At 34.2% G+C, this 15831-nt stretch overlaps 1 protein-coding gene across 1 annotated transcript; it reads left to right on the forward strand.

Annotated features, from left to right (window-relative positions):
* The first annotated feature begins 2032 nt into the window (after window positions 1-2032).
* LOC149424358 (uncharacterized) lies at window positions 2033-7035 on the forward strand. Its single transcript, XM_089631295.1, has 4 exons — window positions 2033-2190; window positions 4978-5109; window positions 5226-5439; window positions 6814-7035. The coding sequence occupies exons 2-4, from the start codon at window positions 4987-4989 to the stop codon at window positions 6861-6863; spliced, it is 387 nt and encodes a 128-aa protein (XP_089487421.1). The 5' UTR covers window positions 2033-2190; window positions 4978-4986; the 3' UTR covers window positions 6864-7035.
* Window positions 7036-15831: the final 8796 nt, after the last annotated feature.

Below are 15831 nucleotides of genomic sequence, written 5' to 3' on the forward strand. Positions count from 1 at the left end.
GTATTTTACTTGTAGAAGCAATTATTGCCAATATATTCTAGTAATTTGTCTTATTAAATCTTAATAAATTCACAAGTCACAGTCGTTGTTGGTTAGAGACTATGGCTTCCGCACTAAGAAATAAACACTGCACTAAATGCCGTTCACAACAACGGCGTAAATTATAAAAACGAACGACATACAATGAACGTCTACGGATCGCTGTGCCGTTTTGAGCCGTGCCGTGAGTTACAAAAGTACGTGCGTGCCTACTGACCGCTGAGGAAATTAGTTTCATTATCATACCAACATTATGCTAGTCTCACACTGCGCTGTATTATCATATATAAATTATACGTGTGGGCGTGGCCTAGATTATAAGCCGTGATCTATTAGCCAAGCGATATTTGAAATTGATGTTATTACACCATATATTGTGTGTTACGAGGGAGACAGATAAATTAGGGAGCTGCCGAGCTGTCAAGGTGACAGATCCCATAAAAATTTAAAATATTACGTGCTCTCTCCATCCCCACGTACAATTTCTCTCCCCCCTGTGCTAGAGGGAGAGGAAGATTATAAATTACGTGTGACTACTGTGAGACTAGAAGGTGTATAATCTGTATAGGCTAAGCCTAAATTGTAAAAGTAGTATAGCGCTGTGTGAGACTGACATAAAGTTAATAACTTTCAGATGACGACGAGACTTCCACACAAGCAACCAATACACATACGTTGTTTTTAAAAAAATCTCGGATTCAAGAAACCAGCCAAACACCTGCTCGTCCATCCAATATTAAAACAACGGATAACTTGGTCGAACAACCTGAAGATAACATACCGCCCAGTAATCAGAAGTATGCAAAAAATCTTTTAGTTTAAGATTATCATGATATCCGTATTAAATTATTCGTTCATTTTTATGACCAATCTCACAACATACATAAATATATAACTTTCTTTTCAAATAAACCATAATAAGTCGTCCTACAGCCACATTATAGAGAAATTTATAAAAAAATGCTTTAAATTTTTATAGAAATCTTTATGGGTTTTTAAAATATTGCATATTTATACATTTACAATTACAGAGATCCAATAAGAAGGGAAAAATACATGGATTTTGTGGACAATCTTATTGCAGAAGAAAAGGAATATGTAAAAAATTTGAAAATTTTGGTCGAGGGGCCGCTAAGTTGGCAAATCCAAGAGCAAATCTTCAAAAACATGAAATATATATATAACTTTCACTCCAACATTCTGCTCCCAGCTCTTAGAATGGCTGAATACAATTTGGAAGATTTAGCAGATGTGTTTATTGAACATGTAAGTAATCAACTAACTAACTAACTTACCACTATGCCGTTTCCCCGAAGGGGTAGGCAGAGAGGACGAACCAAAAAACAACTCGGTCTTGGCACACACTTCTTGCCTCATTCACACCTCGGCTAATACATACTCTTCTATTATTCTGACTCTTGACATGGCCCGACTCGAGTATCCAATTCACTTGATCGTTCCATATCTTCCTCGGGCGTCCCCGACTTCTGCTACCATTTGCATCATATATCCTCCTTACACTCATTTCTTTGCTCATTCGCTCTACATGCCAAAACCATCGAAGCGTCCATTTCTTAATCTCACTCATTGTAAGTAATCGAAAAAACTGATTTTCTGAAAGCATTCTACGATAAATCTTGGCTTCTTTATAAGCTATCATTATTTATGTCTTCGAAAGGAAACCATGCACTTTTAACAAAGAATTTTTTTCACATAAAACTAATTTTTAAATATATTTTTACAGCAACCAAGTTTTATACATTACGAAAAAAAAATTTGTATAAAGAATGAATCCGAAGGTTTTGTGGTAGTTAACCAATATAGACACTTCTGTGAGGTAATTTAATTCTAAAAATACGCAGGTATTCAGAAAATTATTATGATTACATTATTTTGAAATTAAATTATTTTTATTTTTTTTAGAACATCATTAAGACAAGTCTTATGGAAGACAACCCGCTGTGCATATTTTTCTTACGGCCATTGCGTAGTATTACTTTGTTTATCAATGAGATTGAAAATCTCATTCAGTTACCGGCAGAAGATTCTTGTTTAATATTGGAAAAATTAGCCACTGCCAAAAATATTTTAGAGGAAGTCCAGAAAAAATATGAAATTAAATCGGTTCTGGAAAACATCAGGTATTCTAAGGTGAGAAAAATAAGTTCATGATCTGTATAAAGTGTCAAATACATTCCTGAACTCTTTGCATTCATTGTAGCTGTGTTCATATCCCCTAAACAGTAGTTAAGAAAAACTTATACTAATAAGATCATGATCTATATAAAGTGTCAAACACATCCCTTGATACGTTGTTTTCATCGTAGCTGTGTTCATACCCGCTAAACAATAGTTACGAAAAACTTATACTAATAAGATCATGATTTTTATAATATGTCAAACACATACCTTGATACGTTGTATTCATTGTGGCTGTGTTCATATCCCCTAAACAGTAGTTACGAAAAACTTATACTAATATGATCATGATCTATATAAAGTGTCAAACACATACCTTGATACGTTGTATCTATTGTGGCTGTGTTCATATCCCCTAAACAGTAGTTACGAAAAACTTATACTTATATGATCATGATCTATATAAAGTGTCAAACACATCCCTTGATACGTTGTATTCATTGTAGCTGTGTTCATATCTTCTAAACAGTAGTTGCGAAAAACTTATACTAATATTTAACTTAAAATGGTTGAATCATTGAAATGATATTTAATGGGTAACAATCAATGGGTATTTTTAAATTCTATCGATTATGTTGTTGTGTGGCCGACTGTGCAGTTAGCAACCATTTTGAAGCACTGCAGTGGTGTCGATATTCCAATAGACATTTGTATTACTGAGGAATAATAGCTGTGAATATCCTCAAGTACAGCAGTTTTATGTCTGCGAGAACCAGTCAATGATATCTTCGGCGTGTACGAGGGAATACTAAAAATAAACCGAACTGAAGTTGTGGGGTGCTTAGATTTTTAATTACCTTTATTCTTCATTTGAGAACCACAAACATTTGTGGTTCTCAAGTTTTCGATTTTTTCAGGAACTTGAGTTTTCCCCGTAGCATCATTCTTGGAGGCCGTTTTTAATATTTCAAGAGTTTCTGTGCAAGTTTTCAAAATTTCATAGCCGCGAGCTACTCACGAAAAAAAGCGATCGCAAAAACCACGAGCACCCTAAACAACCCTCACCAAAAAATTCATATCAGCCGAAAATACGTCTTTTCTAGCGCACTGCCTAGCGTACTGTATAGGAAAATGTAGCTGTACACGGTTATACCGGTAAAAACCGGTACTACAAAAACTAAGCCTCCCGCAACATCAGTTCGGTTTCTTCTGGGTACCATATCGTATGAGAGTCACGGGACCACTGCAGTTTGTGATACAGGGATTCATAAAACTGTACATTTGACACATTTAATGTAACTCCCTTCTGTTAGACATATTTGACATTCTATGCCGATAGAGGTTAGGCGAGAAACTCGTGTACTCACACCTCGAGACACTATAGCAATATCGGACACATGCGTTTTGGATACGTTGCACTTGTTTCGGTTTTTTTTAACAATAGTGGACCATTAACTACTACTTAAGAGAACAAGACTATCGGTAATAATCTTATGTAATTTCACTGATAAATAATCTCTTAAATATACAACAGACGATGCCTCGAGTAGCACCATTGTGACCTCTTTTTACAGTCTATTATTCCAAGGTTGCGCCCAGCATCAACAAAGGAAACATTGATTTCATGTTTTTGACAGTTTTTGCTAAGTTTAATAAAGCAACAATTTTGTGGGGATTGGGAAGTAACGTGTCCTTTCGTGAGGGTGAGGTCCATAAATATACCACTCTCTAGATCGATATCTTCGGGCTTTTTGTATGTTACGGAATTATACAGTACTTAACCACAGATATACAAGCAGTACCTACCGTGCGGAGCAGAGCAGTAGACAAGGTAGAGGAAACTCAAGGCCATTTAAAAAAAGATGCGACCATAGACAAGATAATTGCTCTCAGCCTACTCTATTCATTCACTAGCCCAAAAAAACTATTATAAAAATAAAAATGTCCTTAAGCAGAAAAATGTCGAAATGTTTTCCAAGGGCACGGTTCATCTGACTATGAAAATGAACTTTTACAGTTTATTTCCTTAAGATGAAACTTGTTAATCTGAGAAGAAGAAACCCAAAATTGCAAGAAAAATTCCAAAATATGATTGTCCGACAGTACGACGATGAATTCCGACATTTTTCTGCCTATTTTGAACTCATGGTTACATATGTTTCAAAACTTTAATTTCACCAAAACAATAAGACAATACAGGATAACACTAATCAATAACATGAATAAGTTGGTCGATATAATAAATAACATTTATTCGTTGTGGAGGAAGACATATGCCAAGTATGTTACGTAATAACCTAAAAACTGTCAATTCACTTTAAACTTGAACTTACGTAGGTAGGTTGAAAATATACTTGTAACTCGCTAACACTTCACTGGCTTTATAATTTTATCACGAAGAACTTTAACAAGCAACATTTTCGACGCAAAATGATAGTATTACGACAGCAAATGACAACCCGCGTGCATAAATGAACCACTCTCATTTTGTTTGAATCATCTGAAAACGGTCAAACGAAACCATTTTGGCCTCTCTTTCTGTTACACAAGTCACTATGGTAGAGAGCGAGAGATCAAACTAATCCTTTTACTCTAACCAATGAGATCTGAGCTTTTAGCCACACTATTCGTTTTCTATAAGAATAATGAGATGGGCGTGGCGGTTTCAAATGGGTTTCAAGACCAAAGCTAAGAGAAATGCCCCTGGTGAGGTCATGCATTTTACACTACATTTTTATGATAATTTTAAATATTTTTAACAATTTGCTTATACAACGTTAAAGTGTTTATTTTTTGCAGGTTGACTTAATGGCTCAGGGTTGTTTGCAAAAACAAAATAACTTCTTCGTAACTGATAGCAATGATCAAGCATTTGAGATGACATGCTTTTTATTTGAGAAGATGATTATCTTTACCGTTATCTCCGTTGAGGTACGTCTGACAATTTTTTGTGATAGATCGTATTCTTAACCAGTTTATTTTATTTTACCCAAATAAAACTACAAATACGAATGAAAACATCTAATACCTTGATTAATATTTTCTAGAATTATGGAAAACTGTTCGACTACCATGACTCAATTAGCTTCGACAGTTTGGGTAAAACAGATCCCAAAAGTAACTCACCTGGGTCCTTCCAAGTTTATTTTAAAAAGTTTGATAATCCGAAACGATACACACTCATCGGTAATAGAACCACTGTCCAGGAATGGGTGGATATTATCGAAACAGTCTTGAATTCTCACTTCCGAAGGGCAAAAGGTAATAAAATACAAATTAACATATCGTTTCACATTTTAATATATGTTTCGTGAGAGACAAGTTGTTGGATTGGTTCTCGAGTTACTTGTCTAACAGAATTTTATTTGTCAAAATTAAATATTCCAAATCTAAGTTATTTCATGCAACGGAGTCACCTCGGCCCCATTCTCTTTCTTATATTAATAAATGATACCATAAATTGTTTTTACGATGTAGAAGTTCTGCTTTTTGCCGATGACATCAAATTGTACAAAAGAATATCTAGTATAAGCGATTGCCTAATCTTTTATTTTATTTATTTTTTATTGTTGATACATTATTTTACAATATTTCATATTCTAATTCAGTAATGTTGGCCTCACCGTGTTGTTTACCCGTGCTGAGGTAAATCTTACAGTCAAACATCGGAAAATTACATAATTGGTGTATAGCTAACAACTTATTTCTCAATATTGATAAATGTAAGACATTAAAATTTGGTTGAACAAAGACCCCTCTATTATTCACATACACAATAGCAAGCGAAATCTTAGAAAAAGTCAACGAAATTCGGGACCTTGGAGTTATGTTTGACGCTCAATTAAATTTTGTTAATCACATACATCAAATAACTTACAAAGTTATGAAGACACTGGGATTTGTAATCAGAACCATCAAAGACTTCAACTCGTTGGAGGTTATAAAAATCGTGTATCTGTCCCTAGTACGCAGCTCGTTAGAATACAATTCAATAGTGCGGTCCCCATACTACCAGATTCATATAAAAAAATATTGAACGTGTGCAGCCTAAATTTTTACGATTTATTAACTTCAAATTACACAAACCTATTCAACACATAAACTATACATTCTTACTAAATACACTTAAAATACATTCCCTAGAAAACAGAAGAAAAATAAATGACCTAACTTTGTTATTTTAGATTATTAACACCAAACTAGACTGTTGTGAACTCCTGCAATTCATTGATTTCAGAGTACCTACTCGAGAAACTAGGCAAAATATTTTATTCTGCAACAATAACTTTAGTACCAACTATCACATACATGTACCTATTTCTCGCTTTCACCCACTTGGAAACAAATTCACCTCAAATATCGACATATTTAATATAATTTTGCTTGTTTTCAAGAGATACCTGAATGACCTTTTTATGTAGCATATTAAAAGAGCGATTGCGTATATTTGTTGTTTTCTTGTAGAAATGTTGTGAACTTTAAATTATTTTTATTTTTGTGTTGATGTTTTAAAAATAAAAACCGTCTGTTATCACTGTATTATGCAGTAAATTATGTAAACTATGTATAATGTAAAATCCCATCAGGGCGTTTAAATTAATAAATAAATAAATAATTAAGGAACCTTTTTTTCAGACACCCAAGCAACTCTACGAAGGAAGCTATCTAAATCAGAACCTATTTAATTGGTCGGATTCGTCAGTATTTAATATTATAAATCTTAAAGGTACACAGCAAAACCTTGTTCATTGGTTTATGGTTATTAAAATGCCAATTGTGAAAAGTGCCAAAAATTGTGCAAATAAAATGCTTACCATGACACTTTATAATATGGCTTTATCACAATTCTTTTTTTTCTTCACAAACGCAAAATTTCTTTGCGTTAATTATATGAAAATGAAAATAAAATGTATACACCGCAATAATCAAACATGTTTCGATACTAAAGGTTTCTTCGTCCGGATATTCAAAATATAATAAAAAATAACATATTTAATAATAGACAAGAATAACCTAAAAGTACCTATAGACCGAAATAGTATAATGAGAGATGATTTATTCGTTATTATTATTAGAAACTAATTTATAAAATAAATTAAATTTTCGAATCACATTTATTAAAAACTTTTATAACTTAACATAACAGAATCAAGGAGTAACTGAGATGTCTAAATAATAAAAAATTTAAATAATTATCAATTGAAAAATATTTAAGAGAAAGAAATATGTGGTTATTAATAATATTTAATTGGCTATTAACAACTTTTCTAATTTCTAAAAATTCAAAGTTGTAAATCAATTGTGTAAAATTTCTAACCCTTTATTTATATCGAAGTAATGATTTGTTTCCTACCTTTTGTTGTGCAAATTAAGAATATTATTTACTATTCACACACCTTAAGGGCTCCTTAACTCTAAATGAATATGAATAATAATTAACTGAAAAGAAATAAATTAAATCAAAGAATTAAAATAAATGTTATTATAAACAATTAATAAGTAATTGAATTATAATTTCTCAAATTAGAAAGAAAATTAGAAATAAAAATAAATGAAGAGAAATTAATAAAATAAAAGAATTAAAATATATGTGGAGTACTATATAATATATTATATTCAAATGTATGAAATTAGTAGAGTAAGCACAGATTTAATACTATTACATAAAATACTGCGTTACAAAATGGACATTCCTGGATACTTCCTTTTCTTAATAAGGATCCTCCACACAGTATCCCAAAATATGACATGGGTCCCGAGGGAAATTATTTTCCTCAGGGCCTTCTTTGTGGGGCTAATGTCAAAAAAAGAGAGCCGGAGAGTTAACTGAATAAATCAAATTTGGTGTTTTTTATGTGAGGAGTTGTACACGTTGGAGTCATATCTTCATTTTTTATTTCTATTTTTTGCTTCCTTTCACATTTTTACCAATGCATTTCGTGTTTTTGTTGTTTATATGTTCAAATTTTCATGTCCAGGAAAATAAAATGAGAAATAAGTTTTTGTTTTTAATTTTTTTTTTTATTGCGAGAGCAAATCCGGTGAGTTACAAAACTCATTGTAGGACTAGAGGAACTTACAATACATAGGTGTGAGTTAAAAGGTTCAATTTTACATTGGTATTTTGATATAAAAATTGTATGTTTCACATACAAAAATAGAAAAAGGGAGGTTAAGTAGAACAAACAAGAAGAAACAAAAAAGGAAACAGATAGGGATATTCACATAAGCACAAAGCTAAGGTAAGAATTTACAAAAAGGTTACCCACTAATATATTGGTAAAAATAGATTATGCTCGAATACAAATATAGGGGATAGAAAAGGAGAGAAAGAAACAAGACGAAAAAATAACACGACAAGAATTCCGTATTTTCGTTTTTATATATTTTTTAAAAGTATTCTTTTAAAGCCTTACTTTTGAATTTTTCGTATTTGCTGGATGTTTTTATAAATATCTTACCATGCCGTTCATTTATAAAACGTACACATCGTTTTTTTTCACTGCGAACAATTTGTTGTTACCAATTGCGGGGTAAAACTACAACGGCATTTTTAAAGACATATTCTCAAGTGGATTTCCTTAGAACACAGACATAAATATGACAAAATTTAAAGCTATTATACGTGGAATCAGACTGACAAAACCTTCCAACGGAGAAAACAAGGTATTCCAGTTGACGCTATCCTGGAGTTAAAAGCGTATGCTCTTGGAAGGGTCCATGTGGTTCAATCCAACAACAGCAAATGTTTTTTTACTTGAGAATATTATTTCATGCTATAAAAGGCCTCATAAAATTTTCTCGTACAACATCTTTTGCACACATCAAAAGTGTTCAAAGAGTGATTTATAATACGTGTCAATCAGCACGCAAAACAATGGGTCTCTTGGAGGGTGACTTTCGTTGGGACAATACATTATCAGAAGCTGTTTTTTGCAGTTCTTCTGATGAGATATTTGTTTGCAATTATCTTAAAGTTTTGTCATATGGCGGACTATATTACTTTCTATTTATTTGGAATAAATTTCAAGAAAACACGGCTGAAACATCTTTATTCGGCGACGGTAAGAGTTAATATCAGATGACGTTTTATATGATTAAATCATCTTTTACGAAAAATTATTTAAATCCAATAAAATGGTGGAATTACTTTACTGTGACTTAAGGATTTTGGAATGCCGATGCCAACCAATATGATAAAATCTGATTTTTACTACTGCCGAATACACAAGAGAAACGTCTTTTATTAAATCAAAACTGTTAAAAGTTGTAGCTCAAGATGAACATAGACCAAAAAACGTATACAATCCGTTATTAACATAAATTTAAAGGAACGAAGGAAAAACATTTTTCCATGATGCCTCAGGAGGTACGGCCAAAACTTTCTAAATAAATTTGCTCTCTGCAAAAATCAGATCTACTGGTATAATTGCATTAGCCGTCGCATAAACCGGCATAACAGCTACACTTTTGGAAGAAGGCCGAATCGCGCACGCAACATTCAAACTCCCGCTAAAAATTGCTACTGATGATACGAACAGTGTTTGTAGTATTTACAAAAAAAACATACAGGGAAAATAATGCTTGACTTTTGATCAATAGTTTAGGACGAAGCTACCAAGTCAAACAAGATAAGACAAGTCGCAAGGGTCGGTCGTAGATACCAGACACTCTCGTGTGTTTCAATTTTTTAAAATTAATTATTTTAACATTTTTTTGGTTTACTCAAAGATCTGCTTTAACTGAAATAGATTTAAATCAGTAAATAAACTTCCCAATTCATCTACAAAGAGATTGATGCTTTTCCTAGAAGAGCAAAGTGATTTGCAAAAATATAGGCCTCCACAGGGGGCATTTTTATGGCAAAAACAACTATCCCTGAGATTTATGTATCTTCATTTCTTATCTCCCTAGCAGCGGTGATTTTTCAAGTATACCCGCAACGAACTGAAAGACGATAAATAACTCCCAAATGAGCTAGTAATGGAATGTGTAAGTATTTGATGATCAGTTTATTATTATAAGATGTGAAATGGTTCGAAACCCGACCCTGTGCATAAAACTCCCTGTATATAACATACTAGAGGTACATGTGCTGATAAAATTAATGCTTCATTATAAAGTTCTCACCATCGGCCATATGTTTTTATTTATTTTTTATTTATTTATTTATAATGTATTACAAAAAAACATGGTAAGTAACACATTATTCCCAATGAGTTGAGATAAAACTCATTACGGGAAGTACAGACACATAAAATACATTTTACAAGGATATTACACTTTTAAAAAAATACAACATATTGAAAAGGAAAAGAAAAATAAATAAAAAAGGAAAAATACATTGTTAAGAATAGAGATTTTAGAAATACTGAGAGACATCTATACACATGAAACATAGTAAACCAACATATGAAAGCGAGCGAAAATTCACTGGTTTAAAAACATTTTCAGGAAATAATCTTTAAGCGTTTTAACTAATATTTTTTTGTTAGTTACTGATTGCTTTATTTCATTAGGTAATGCATTGTATTGTCTATATGCAATATATTGTAATGAGTTAATACCAAATTTTGTTGTGTGGGTAGACGATGCTAGGTGTATTAGATTTTGGGACCGTGTTTTGTGCTGGTGTATGTCTGAATTAAATGCGGGTTTGATGTTAGTGTGTGAGGATCTATGTATGATTTGTAATATTGTACAAGTGATATTGTATTTAGGTAGAACCGTAAAAGGAAGTATGTTTGTCTTTAAATATATATCTTTGATATGTATATCCCACGGTAGACGGTAGATATTCCTTATTGCTCGATTTTGAATCACTTGTATTTCTGATATTTGTTTTTTAGTAATAGTGCCCCAGATACTAACTAAATAACTCAGATGGGAGTGAATCATCGCATAGTATGTGGCCCTTAGTAGAGATGTAGAGAGAAGACCTTGGAGTCGGTACAGTACGCCGGTTATTGGGGATATTTTAGATTTCACATGCTCAACATGGGAATTCCACGAAAGTTTAGAGTCTATTAATAGCCCTAAATATTTCGTGACTTCTATATTTTGGAGCTTCTCAGTTCCAAGTGTGATATTCATTGGCACATAATCCTTATTACCGAAAGTTAGGTAGTGCGTTTTTTTTATATTGAGGCTCAATTTATTAATACGCAGCCAATTAGCTAGAATTGAGACATCTACATTCATTTGAGACTCCAGGTCACTCAGGCTTGTACTGTGATAATAGATTACAGTGTCATCCGCATAAAGTTGGAGGTTTCCAGAGATACCACATTTAGTTATGTCATTGACATATAGCAAGAAAAGCAGAGGCCCAAGAATTGATCCCTGTGGCACTCCACATGTGATTTTACCTAAGCCACTCGAGACACCTTTGACTTCAACAAGACAAAATCTATCATCTAAGTAGCTTCGGAGGAGATTTAGGGGCTTCCCAACAATTCCCAAATATTCCAATTTCTTTAAGAGTATTTCATGATCGACCGTATCAAAGGCTTTTTTGAGATCTATAAATATGGCTGCCACATATTCACCCTGGTCTATATACTGTTGAAGGTTGGAGATAAAATCAAAGGCGGCACATTGAGTACTAGAATTTTTCCGAAAGCCATATTGTTGTGGTGTAAGGATATTATTCGCAGATATGTATTTTAGGAGTCTATCTTTGATTATGGTCTCAAATACTTTTGAAAAAACCGATAGAAGTGATATAGGACGGTAGTTAGAGATACATGTTTTACAGTCTCCTTTGTGTATAGGTATTATCTTCGCTAACTTTAATTCATTTGGAAACTTTCCCGAGGACAGTGACCAATTAAAAAGTTCTGTAAGGTGACCCGCTAATTCTTCTTTACAAGTCTTAAGAACTGATGGTGTTACTCCATCGAGTCCCGGTGCTGCTTTCAGCTTAGTTTTAGAGATGATCCTCAGTACCTCATCTTTGTTTGTCCTAGCCATGTACAAGGATTGGCAAGCCTTCGGTTCCACAAAAACGGTATTACAGTCATCCGGGAATGACGGAATCGTAGCTGCTAGCTTTTTTCCTATTGAGAGAAAAAACTCATTAAATGCGGATGCTATTTGGCTCGGATCCTTAATTACGCAGTCATTTACCACGAGGGATTCTATTTCGTTAGTTGGTTTATGTGTTCGGTTTGATAGAATAGAGTTTATGATTTTCCAGGTTTTAGTGGGGTTATTTTGGTTTTGTTGAAAGCTGTTCGCATAATATTTGTGTTTTAGATTTCGCCTATAATTAGTAATGGTATTTCTCAATCTCTTTTTAAGTGTTACAAGAGTAAGATTACCAGGGTCTTGTTTCCACTGCTTGTGAATCTGGTTTCGTTCTTTGATTAATGTATTTAATTTGGAATCAAACCACGGAGTATTCAGTTGTACCCGACTTCTTAATCCTGTTTTTGGTGTAGTTGTACCTGATTCTATTGCCTTTTTAATGTGATAATTGAAACTTTTAAAAGGGTCTTCTGAGTTGCTTAAGTTGATCGTGAAATTGTTATCAAGAAGATAGGATTTTACTGACATACTGTTGATGATAGGTCTCGTAATCCGGGATTTGGTTCTATTATTAAAACATTTTTTTAAGTTGTTCTTATAATCAACAATAAGTATATTATGGTCACTAAGTGGATCATCAATATTCGATATAGTAGTCTGAATGTTTTGCCTATTTGATAAGATGTGATCTATTAAGGTGCAGCTTGTATCAGTGACTCTCGTGCGAAATGTTTTGTTATGTATTGAAAAATTGTAAGATTGTAAGATGTTGCAAAAATTTAATGAAGAATGTGTGGATATGGATATGTCAATGTTAAAGTCTCCGAATATTAATGTATCTTGTCTACTTTCGTTCAGTATTTTTTCTAGATGTATTAGAAAATCCTGCATATTTGTGTTGGGTTTTCGATAGATAGCATAGATGTTAACTGGTTTCCTATCACTGCTACTAAGCGTTATACCTAAAAAGGAATTTTCATTTGAGAAATTTTCAATAATTGCACACTTCATAGTATCAATCACATATATTGCTACGCCGCCTCCTCCTTCGTTGGGGCGAGAAGAAAAAACACTTTTGTAACCATTCAGGGAGTAAAACATTTCCTCTCCAATCTTAAGCCACGTTTCCGTAATGACGAGCACGTGTACAATGTACCGCGAACTTCTTACTTTTTCTTCGATCTCATCAAACTTATTACGGATGCTTCTCGCGTTCATATACATTATTCGTAGACAGTTCGTCACGGGATTATAATTCTCGATGGTGAGGCACTTATGCTCATGTATGTTACACTCCATAATCTATAGTTGCAAGGTCGTTCTTGAGTGCAGCGATGTAGGCCGGGCAGTTGTCCCTATCTCCAGTTGAGTGATCAGCAGGCTTACCAAATCTGGTGCATGTCGCGCAAACTGGTTTGATGGTGGAATTTGGGCAGGACTCACCAGTATGATTCTGTTGAGCACAATGTCCACATGTGGGTTTGGTATCTCTGCAATACTTGTATGAGTGACCAATCATGTAGCATTTGGTGCAGACAGTAAGGCCAATAAAATCTCGGACGCGGCAAATAGTCCAGCTTATAAATACTTTCTCTTGCTCGACTAGAAATTTACGTACGGTAGCGGGTACTGCGTAGATACGGTGACAAGCGTTACCTGTGCGAGCACCAGCCAGGTGACTTAGTTTACAGCCTGCAATAGTTTCTTCAATGTCTTCAACGTTGGGAATACCAGTGAGAGCCATCCTTAAAAAATCTTCGTCGGTCAGGTCCCGGGGAACATTAAAGAATATCAGTCTCGGTAGACGCTTTGACGGTAGTCGGGCCTTCAGTTTGCTCGAGTTGTCGAAGCAAGGTGCATTTAATAGCTTTTGTTGTTCGCCCGTGGTTGCCGTATTGATCAGGATGCCTTTATTTCTTATTTTTTTTATTCCCGTGACCCGAACACCTAGTTCAGATGGCTGAATTGTATCTTCAATCATTTTTTTCGTACCGTCACTGTCCTTTGTGGCGTCCGCATCCGTTGGAAAGATGCAAACGGCAGGTCTTGGTGGTCCGACGCGATGTCCTTGTTGAGTGATTGGTGGGGGTTGGTGAGCATCATATGGCTGTTTTCGGGCGATGTCAGCAAAAGAGAGGGTAGCCTCCGTTGCCACTGCCACTCTCCGCATTACAGGCCCGAGATCAGACTCTAATTGTATGATTTTTTGCTCAAGGTGCCTTTTTTCCCTCTTCTCGTGGCGTATTTTTATTTCTGCCATTCTAAGTTGTGCTGTAACTGTAGCTAAATCCGCACGCATCGTCTCTCGCTCCAACAACAGCTGAGATACGGATCTGAAAACTTCCGATACGTTTCTAGCGATCCTCAGCTGCTGGTCTTTTGAGACCTTAGATTGCTTCTCTGCTAACACAAGTTGAAGAGCTGTCAAATGTGCTTGGGTTTCATTGAGCACATCTACTCCTGAAGCGCAAGGATATTCCGCTTCGGTGACGTTCGAGCCTTTGGATGACGTAACCGATCTGTTTTCATCCGCATCCTCAATCGTGACGCACTTTCCTCCTATATCCTCTGGACTAGGAGACATCATGGTGCTTATGTGTCGTTTTTTAGGACGATTCATTATTAAACACTACTTTATAAGGACACATAAAAAAAAACAATGTTTGAAACAGAGTATTAGTTCTGTTCAGCTTTGCGCCTGAAAATTCGTAGGTGGGCAATCGGTCTAGCTCTATGTAAATCAAAACAAAAGTCGCCGTATCGAGTTTTTATATCACGATTTTTTTTATATTTGCACTAATTGAGCACAAATAACTTTAAACAGTTTATCACTATGAATGTATCTACGAAATCCACTATCGGTTTTACCGAAAAGTTTCTGTTTTATTCACGAAATTATCGGATATGTTTTTTTGTAGGTTCTGGATAATTTTATTTAAAAGAAAAAATACACAAATGTATACTAAAAAGTATTTTGCGAGATGAGAGTAATCTCTTTCGACGCACAATTGTCACTTTAAAAGGATTTAATACACAGAATTTAGATAGTTTCGATTGTAAACAAGGGGTATGACAAATTCACAACACAAACGCAACCAATAGGAGCCCTGAAAGGTAAGCTCATAATTAAAGCGGCCAATCCGCGCACTTTATCCGTTGTACACAACACTTTGGTTTGGGATGCAGTGAATTTTATAGTTTATATTATTAAAAAAACAATGGTAAAATGTTAAAAAGTCACTGGAGAACACTACCACGTGTTAAACTTTCGTTGTTTTTAACGACGATTACGTTTTATCTTCCGTCGGATTTATTATAAAGTTGTTTACTATTATTAACGATAGCTTGACAGAGCACGACGCTTCGCTTCGTAGGTACGATTTTATATCTCTTTTGATTGTTAATAATTTTGAAATTAAAACCAACATGAAAGTGTCTTGTTTACACGTGAAAACAGGCTATTTGCAGAGGTGTTGGTAATGGTCAGCTACCATTAGACAATCTTAGAATTAATCTTGATAGAGAAAACCTTTTCGTTTTGCTAAATGACCTTCAAGAATTAGTCGACATTTGAAAAATATTATTGAAAAAATAATGGAATTTATGACTGCCACCTCAAGCAAA

Source organism: Hesperophylax consimilis, chromosome 4, assembly GCF_061612785.1.
Source record: "Hesperophylax consimilis isolate HC1 chromosome 4, BYU_Hcon_1.0, whole genome shotgun sequence".
In the NCBI taxonomy this organism is placed as follows: Eukaryota; Metazoa; Arthropoda; class Insecta; order Trichoptera; family Limnephilidae; genus Hesperophylax; species Hesperophylax consimilis.